Source organism: Ctenopharyngodon idella, chromosome 21 (genome assembly GCF_019924925.1).
Source record: "Ctenopharyngodon idella isolate HZGC_01 chromosome 21, HZGC01, whole genome shotgun sequence".
NCBI lineage: Eukaryota > Metazoa > Chordata > Actinopteri > Cypriniformes > Xenocyprididae > Ctenopharyngodon > Ctenopharyngodon idella.
The window spans coordinates 14,172,978-14,181,448 of record NC_067240.1 but is presented as its reverse complement, the minus strand read 5'-3'; the positions used below and the strand labels follow the sequence as shown (position 1 = coordinate 14,181,448).

Below are 8,471 nucleotides of genomic sequence, written 5' to 3'. Positions count from 1 at the left end.
AAAGGGTATAGTCTACAAGAAAAATTAAAATGTAGTGAATGAAGAGGAATAAAATACAGATAAAATAATGTGCATATGTTACATATAAACAAGTCTAGCTAAAATTATCAAAATAAAATTTAAAACAGAATAAATAAAAAATAGTTTACTAATGGCATTATGCTGAGAATAATGTCAGCTATGAGTAGATGGGGAAGGGGGAAACGAGCTAGGCTACTTTTCATTCCTTTTGGGTGGGTTTTGAGTAAGCTTTGGGCTGGAAATTTTTCTGGGACCTGGCAACCCTGCACGCAGGGATTGCACTCGATTCAAACTGCACAGGCAGATGCAATCAACAAATTACACCATGTCACTTCTCAGACATTCTAAATCAGCATTGATTCACCATGTTCAAGCAGGGAAAACAAGCTCCGACAGACGCCAACAGACTCTTAAAACAAATAGCCTATTAAAATAATAATAAAACAATTTAACAGAAACATTTAGAATAATAATTAAACAAACACAGAAAATAAACAAATAAAATAATATAAAATTTACTTATACCTCAAATACCTCATATACATGGGCCTGTCTGAACATGTGCAACAATGCATTATCTTTTTTTTCTGCTGAAAACCAAACTTCAAGTTATAAGGAAATTTCAGTGTAAATGTATCGTGTAGTGTGGGGACACCACCATTACTCACAGTGTTAGATACATAATATATAAAGGAACTTTTATGTATCACATAAGTGGCAGACATTTTAAAATAACCACTTGAAATAAACTCAGCACTTCCACCCCCGGTTTCACAGACAAGACTTAAGCTAGTCCCAGACTAAAATGCATGTTTAAGCTGTTTTAAATGAAAGCAACTTGCACCGACATTTCTTAAAATATGTCAGACTGATTTGTCTCAAGATGCACAGCAGTCTTTTTCTAGTGAACATTTATAAAAGTTACTTAAATGCCCTAATTGAACTAAAGCCTAATCCTGGCTTAATCTAAGCCCTGTCTGTGAAACTGGGTCCCAATGTGTCAAGCCTAAAACTGCATTCAAATTTTTTATTTTTTTACAGAATTTGCTACATTATTGTAACAATATGAGAGTTATGAGATCTATTCATACTGTTTGTGATAAATGTACTTTTTGTAACACATCATGAACAAGACTTTAGACTAAACACTTAAACTACTCTAACATACACACAAATACATGCATACAGTTTACCAAGGGAAAAAGTGCTGAAGCAGAATACAGGAATCAAGATGTTATTGCATTGTTTGAAATTCAGGAACAGCCTTGATCAAACCATCAGTTTAGTTCTAACACACCCTTCTTTACACACCCTTCTGGTTTCATAGACAAGGTTTACATCTAGTCCCAGACTTAGATGCATGTTTGAGCTGTTTTAACTGAAAGGAACTTGCACTAACATATAAAATATGTCAGTGCCATTGTTTTGTCTCAAGATGCACACCAGTAATGTTTTTTTTTCTATGTCACATTTCTAAAAGCTACTTAAATGCCCTAATTGAACTAAGGCCTAATCCTGGCTTAGTCTAAGCCCTGTCTGTGAAACCAGGGCCTTAATGTATAAAATAATGAGAATAAATTTGATACTTGCATGTCTCACCCATTTGAATTAAACTGTCCTGATGCAATTTGTTGAGGCTCCAGAGAGAGAACCAGTTTGAGTCAGAGGATCTTGAGTGAATGGAAAGACAAGGCCAATTCCTGGCACAAATTTAGGGTTCCTTAGACTTCTAGTTTAGCATCATCTTCATATCAGAATTTCTCAGAAAACGGAACCGGCGTGATCTTGTGATCAGCGATTTTTAAAGCGTGAAGATGTCACACCCTCTGGAGGTGTGTGGGCCAATAAGAAGTTGTTCCTTTGGAGGGAAACTTTACGATCCTTTGTGTTCTAGCAGGGAACTTGAATATGTAATTTGATTGGGTGTTTGAGAGATAAACCTTTAAGATTCTTATAATACTAATGTGTCACAGACTTAGCAAAATGTAAATTGACAAATAGGGAATGAAAATTGGATACGTTTATACATTTCTCAAGTGGTTATGTATAGAATATATAGGATTAAAAGGTCTATTTATCCTTTTCAATGAGAATTAAGTGAGAGTCAGACCTCTCTCTAAAATTCCTTTAGGTCATAAACCTTATAATTTTTCATGTGTCCTATAACCAGAGGCCTGGTGTTAGCTACATTTGGGATCTTAGTTGCAGTTGCAGGGGCATCAATTGAGTATGGCAGGGCATGGCAACTGCCATACTTTGGCTGCCTAGTCAATTTAAGTCAACGCAATTTAAATAATTTAATTCGTTGCATGCAGGATTAACGGAGTTATATTACTATGTGTAACATATAATTTGTATTGTTAAAACAGAAAAGTAAGTAAATTAAAGCGATCTGGTTGTTATATTTGTGTCATGTAAGATCAATGGCGCTGCCAACGTGTCTATTCACAACGTAATTTTGCAGCATTAAGTATTGTAGCCAATCACAGGGAGTTCTGTTGAAAATAATGACCAATCAGATGTGTTTAAGTTACCAGTTGTCCTAACCAGCTGCAATGGTGACGCGACGATTCTATTTTAGAAACGGTTTCTATTTTTTTGCAAAGTCGCGGCTGGAGCAACAACACAAAGCATGGCAATGGTAATCTCAGGTAATGTTTATGTGCTTTATTTAATTTTAAAAGCATGTAATGTGACTTTGAATATCATTTAATGCTCCCAGCTTTGTAAGCAACAATGGATAATTAACCTCAGATCTTGAAATTAAACAAATGGAAGCAAGAATGTTCAAACTGTGAACAAAACAAGTGTATTCTATGATAAAGACTGTATCAGTATCTCAGTGTGTATTTTTAATAATGTTTAAATTGTGTAATATTTGTGAATATGGTCATCCATTTCCTTGCAATTGCCGTGCAAATGCCTCGAGAGCCTGCCCACACTTGTTCTGAGTGGCTGTGGTTTTTGATTGATTAACTTTTAGTTTTACAAATGAGGACAATATTTGTAGGATGAACAATTAAAAATATTAAATTATTCATTATTATTATTTAAGAAATTAATAACTTCTTAAAAATAATATCTCAGTGTTTTTATGTAGACCTAGATCAAGAGCACTTAGTTTCCTGAAAAGTCCCCTATACCAAATGAATGGTACAAAACATACACATGTCTTTTAAATGGGTCAATACAGAGGTAAGCAAATGTCTGCTCATTGTCTGTTGCACATGGGTAGCACAGTCCACCGTGATCCTAATAAACAAAAATAGCAATGTTAACATATATTTAATAAGGAAAAAAATCCTGAGTGCACCTTTAAGGACAATGGTGCAGAAGAGGTCAGTTAAGGTACATACGTGAGCAGAAACTTTCAAGATTGTTGTGACCACACTGATCTCTTTTGTATGTGGATCCTTCTGAACGCTGTGGAAGACACGTGAATCGGGTGTTTATCATATGACTACCATACAATTGATCAGGTATTGTGCATGGTGAAATGTGAAATATAAGAATGCAACATAAAAATTCTCACCTGACCAAGTCTTTGTACATCAATTTTACTGTCTCAGTGTAAGGTTCAATGACATCCTCATATTGGCACAGTTCACCACCTAAGACCATATGCTTGAACAGTCTGAACAAAAATTCCTGCCGATCACTTGGACTGATTATATGATAATTGTCAGAGTCTTCTTCAAGCAAAAGCTGTCAGGAAGCATGTCAAACAAAGGAGATCAAAGTTCAAACAAACATTTAGATATAAAATTCAGATATGTTTGAGAGCATCAATGTTAGGCTAAATGATAAAATAATCCATACCATCCTTAACTCATCAAAGTCAGGGCATACTTCATGGTAACATTTGACAATGTGGCCGGAGGGACGCAAAATTCCATTTGAGTAAATTGGATCGAATATGTCCACTGACACTTTTGTGCATGGAACAACTTCAACATTTACATGTGTGATGTCTCTACCTGTGGATGGGCAAAAAGCCATTATCAGCCTATATGAAAGGAGATAATATAAAACATTGTGAATGAATACAATATGCCTTATCATTTTGACATTAACATACCCAGCAGTGTCCATGATCCAGAGGAATCAAGTACCTTTAAATTGTTCTTCACGCACGGATCTTGAAAGAAATTCTGAAAAATATATATACAGTGCTCAGCGTAAATGAGTACACCCCCATTGAAAAGTAACATTTTAAACAATATCTCAATGAACACAAAAACCATTTCCAAAATGTTGACAAGACTAAGTTTAATGTAACATCTGTTTAACTTATAACATGAAAGTAAGGTTAATAATATAACTTAGAGAACAAAATTTTCAGTTTTACTCAAATTAGGGTGATGCAAAAATGAGTTTATCTTGGTCTCATCACTCCAGAGTATAGAGTCCCAGTAGTCTTCATCTTTGTCAGCATGGGCCCTGGCAAACTCTAGGTGGGCTTTTTTGTGCCTGGGCTTTAGGAGAGGCTTCTTTTGTGGACGGCACCCATGCATGCCATTCCTCTGCGGTGTACGCTGTATTGCGTCACGGGAAATAGCCACCCCAGTTTGGCTTTCTACTTCTTTAGATAACTGCAGTGAACTTGCATGCCGATTTCCTTCAACCCTTCTCATCAGAAGACGCTCCTGTCGTGGTGTTAACTTCCATGGATGACCTGGACGTCTCTGTGAGATGGTTGCAGTTCCATCTTTTTTAAATTTTTGTTACAATATTCTGACTGATAAGTAAAGCTTTGCTGATCTTCTTGTAGCCTTCTTCTTGCTGATCTAGCTTGTTAACCTTACTTTCATGTTATAATTTAAACAGCTGTTATATAAAACTTAGTCTTGTCAACATTTTGGAAATTGTTTTTGTGTTCATTGAGATATTGTTTAAAATGTTACTTTTCAAAGGGGGTGTACTCATTTACCCTGAGCACTGTATATTATCATATACTATTTAATGTTGCTGTGTGCAAGATGAAATTAATGTGTGAATATTTACCCAGGCAAAGTCATTGCTCCTATAAGGCTGGAAAGATTGGTCAAAATTGAAGGCCTGGGTGGTAATTCGACCCAACATGGACCTAAAAGGCAAATGGAAATATAATTACAAACATTGGAAATATTGCACAGCTCAAGCTGACTAAAAATCTTCTTTTACAATGGGTAATTAACCAATTTTTGATACAAGAAAAATTTTATGAAATTTTTACTGGATATTTTTTTTTGTAATTTTACTGTATTATTGCATTTCCCAAAAGATATATTCTAAAAGAAGCTTATTAAATTACTTTAAATTAATTTTTAAAATACTTTAAACTTTTTAAGCTTCAGTACCATATAACTTTAGTAAACAATGAACTTCTCAATTGGAAACTACCTAGAAATATCTAGTGACATTTTCATAAAAACCCAACGCTTGACATGCAGAAGGTCAAAATGCAAACAGCTTTACACCTACATCTGTTCATTTGAGTTTGCTGCTAGATTTTATGAGGGCTGATTTTGGAATATCTTATGTGTTTTTTAAACATATTATACAGACTAAAAAGTGAATAATGCTAAAAAAAAAATGCAGTCATGTGAATTCACCCTTTTGAATTCTATGGTTTTATGTATCAGGACATAATAAAAAATCATCTGGTCTTTAGAAGGTCTTAAAATTAGGTAAACACAACCTCAGATGAACAACAACACATTACATATTACACTGTCATTATTTATTTAACGAAAATAAAGCCAAAATGGATAAGCCATGTGTGACAAATTAAGTACACCCTATGATTTAATTGCTTGTTGAACCACCTTTAGCAGCAATAACTTGAAATAATAATTTTCTGTATGACTTTATCAGTCTCTCAAATCGTTGTGGAGGAATTTTTGCCCACTCTTCTTTACAACGTTGTGTGAGGTTCGTGGGCATCTGTTTATGCACAGCTCTCTTAAGCCTGGAACACACCAAGCCGACGCTGAGGAACTAGTGGCGATGAAAGCAGACTGCGGGGTTGGCTCACGTCGGCAGCGTCTGTGTCCAAAGTTGCCCTGACACACCAAACCGACGCAAAATGGACCTACTGCCATACCAGAACAGCAAATTGGTTATGAGATCAAAGCAGGATAAGGAAGCGCTGGAGCTTCTGGAGGCCAAAACGAGGCATGTACCGGTCGCAGGCATTCTCTGATATGCCACACCTCTGCTAAGGAAGCAAGACATTCCCCCGCTCAGAGCTCCCAAGGAAGCCGTCTTACCTGGCCTCAGAAATCTAGAGAGACGCTTGGCCCGGGACCCCCTACGAGCCGATGAGTACAGCACAGCAATTCGGAAGTTGGTGGAGACGGGGGCGGTCAAGAAGATTGACCCAAGTGAGGCCTCAGCCACAGATGAGTCGTGGTACATACCACACCACTTAGTGAGCCATAACGAGTCGTTTGGTCTTCAACTGCTCCTTTCAATACCAAGGTCGAAGCCTTAATGATACCCTCCTTCCTGGACCGACATTGGGAGTCTCTCTGCATGGAGTTTTACTGCTTTACTGTTTTACTGCTTTTACTGTTTACTTTATCAATGCAGAAGTGGCTGAAGAAAGCTGTAGTTTGTGTTCCTATTTCTCTTTCTTTCAATGCTTGTTCACAGCAGGTGTTTGAATGATTGAAAGAATGTTTCAGGAACATCATACTAACCTTTAAATAACATTCTACTAACATTAAGGAAACTGTACATTTTTATGTTCTTGTAATGTTACAAATCAACGTTCCTAGAATGTTGAATTTTAAATCAAAATTAAGTTGAAAGAACGTTTGAGGAACATTATACCTTATACGTTCCTCTAACGTCAAGAAAACTGGACGTTTACGTTCCCAGAACCAACACTGAATATTTAGAGAACGTTCTTATAACAAAATTCTGTTAGCTGGGTTGTTCCTCACCGCTGTCAGTGAATTCAGTGAAATTGTACCTACAGAGGATATTCTTACCATTTCATCAGGAGTCTTGATATCTCAGGATCTTGCTGAAACGTAAACTTTTTGGTGGAAAGCTGATTGAAGGTGAACGCTTGTTCGAATGAAAGTTTCTCCTCCGCCATGCTGCCTGTTGTCCACTGGTTACCATGACAACTAAAAAATGCGAAATGACGCCCGTTTGATGTCGTAAATGTCGTCAGATGTCTTAATAATTTAATGATTTTCCTACCCAAATGCAAACTTTCAAACTGTAAACTTGTCTTGTATTCTCTATTTAAAAAAAAGAACTGGAAAATTGTACTTGATTTCAGTCTCGCCGAATAAGAAGCTAAACGTTTAGCCAACAATTTGCTCTGCTTTTCATGTAAAAATGTTTGTAATAAAACTGTAATAAAAACGGCCCTCTTATTTATTTATTTTTACGTGGTGATTATTTGTTCTGCATAATCTATGTTATAACTGTATGTTCATGTTCTTGATCAGCAATAAAAAAAAAGTAATTTAATTTTGTAGACTTTGTAGACAGATAGCCTATATTTTTGCCTTTCAGTAACCTACTAAAAGCATCCTGAGAAATATTCACTGGAGTAAGTGTGACAACTAGCCCCAGTATTCTTTTGTTATTTATTATAGAGGCTATATTAGGATTTAACATGAACATAAACACTCAGCCGCCGGGTTTTAATGAAAATCTTTTTATCTATGCAATAGCTAAACTTATTCTAAATGACTTTAACTCTTTCCGCGCTAGCGTTTTTGAAAAAAAGTTGCCAGCCAGCGCCAGCGTTTTTGATCATTTTTACTACATTTTCATTGCCCCCAGAATATTTTGTTGTATGATCATATCTGAAAATGCAATACATCAAAATAAAGAAGAGTCTCTACTTTTGAACAACAAACGTTTTATTCTAACTTTAACCATTCTTTTTTTTTATCCACACCTGAATATTGGTAGTTTCTTTTTTTTTTTTTTTTTTTTTTTTTTTTAAAGCAACATTTTAAGCAAAAAGCTGAGAAAATCGCGTTTTTATCAAACACTACATCTGAATCATATTCAGTATGATGATCAAAGATCGCTTCCATCAACACCCCAAAGATTGCACAGTCCTGCTTCCTGGATCGACATTTCACTCAGTAACATTAGGCAGTTTTCATTTATATGTTGTTGTTATTGTTGATGTTCGCATTATTTTCATATGCATGTGCTTACATATGAGATCGATCGTTTCTGCGCCTTCCTCGTCTGTGCTTTCGTTCGGGAGATTCTGTACTCATTCAGATGATGCGTAATAGCGCCCCGAGTGTATAACAGTGAAAACATGGAAACCCGGAAAATTCCGTGTTTGGCAGGGAAGCTTTTTCTTATAAATAATGGAAAATTCTGTGTTTGGCGGGGAAAGAGTTAACAGCCACATAGGGGTTTTAGACATCCAGTGCTTAGGTCTACAGTATGTTGCATAAACAGAACTGTCTAATGCCCAACAG

The 8,471-nt window shown here is 36.0% G+C and overlaps 1 protein-coding gene across 2 annotated transcripts; it reads right to left on the bottom strand.

Moving 5' to 3' along the window:
• Positions 1-1,034: 1,034 nt before the first annotated feature.
• cfap300 (cilia and flagella associated protein 300) lies at positions 1,035-8,397 on the bottom strand. 2 transcript variants are annotated; one of them, XM_051876866.1, is made up of 8 exons: positions 8,197-8,337; positions 6,999-7,139; positions 5,026-5,107; positions 4,100-4,172; positions 3,841-3,998; positions 3,554-3,726; positions 3,378-3,444; positions 1,035-3,273 (listed from the first exon to the last, which is right to left on the bottom strand). In XM_051876866.1, the coding sequence occupies exons 1-8, from the start codon at positions 8,259-8,261 to the stop codon at positions 3,139-3,141; spliced, it is 894 nt and encodes a 297-aa protein (XP_051732826.1). In that variant the 5' UTR covers positions 8,262-8,337; the 3' UTR covers positions 1,035-3,138. The 2 variants fall into 2 exon arrangements, with proteins under 2 accessions (XP_051732826.1, XP_051732827.1); XM_051876867.1 differs by lacking the exon at positions 6,999-7,139 and having other exon boundaries at positions 8,197-8,397.
• Positions 8,398-8,471: the final 74 nt, after the last annotated feature.

Coding starts and splice junctions, on each gene's coding strand:
- cfap300 (XM_051876866.1), bottom strand. CDS start 8,261: ATGAGTACAGAATCTCCCGAACGAAAGCACAGACGAGGAAGGCGCAGA. Junction 7,140..8,196: donor AGAAACGATCGATCTCATAT/GTAAGCACATGC, acceptor CGCATTTTTTAG/TTGTCATGGTAACCAGTGGA. Junction 5,108..6,998: donor TCAAGACTCCTGATGAAATG/GTAAGAATATCC, acceptor TTTGCCTTTTAG/GTCCATGTTGGGTCGAATTA.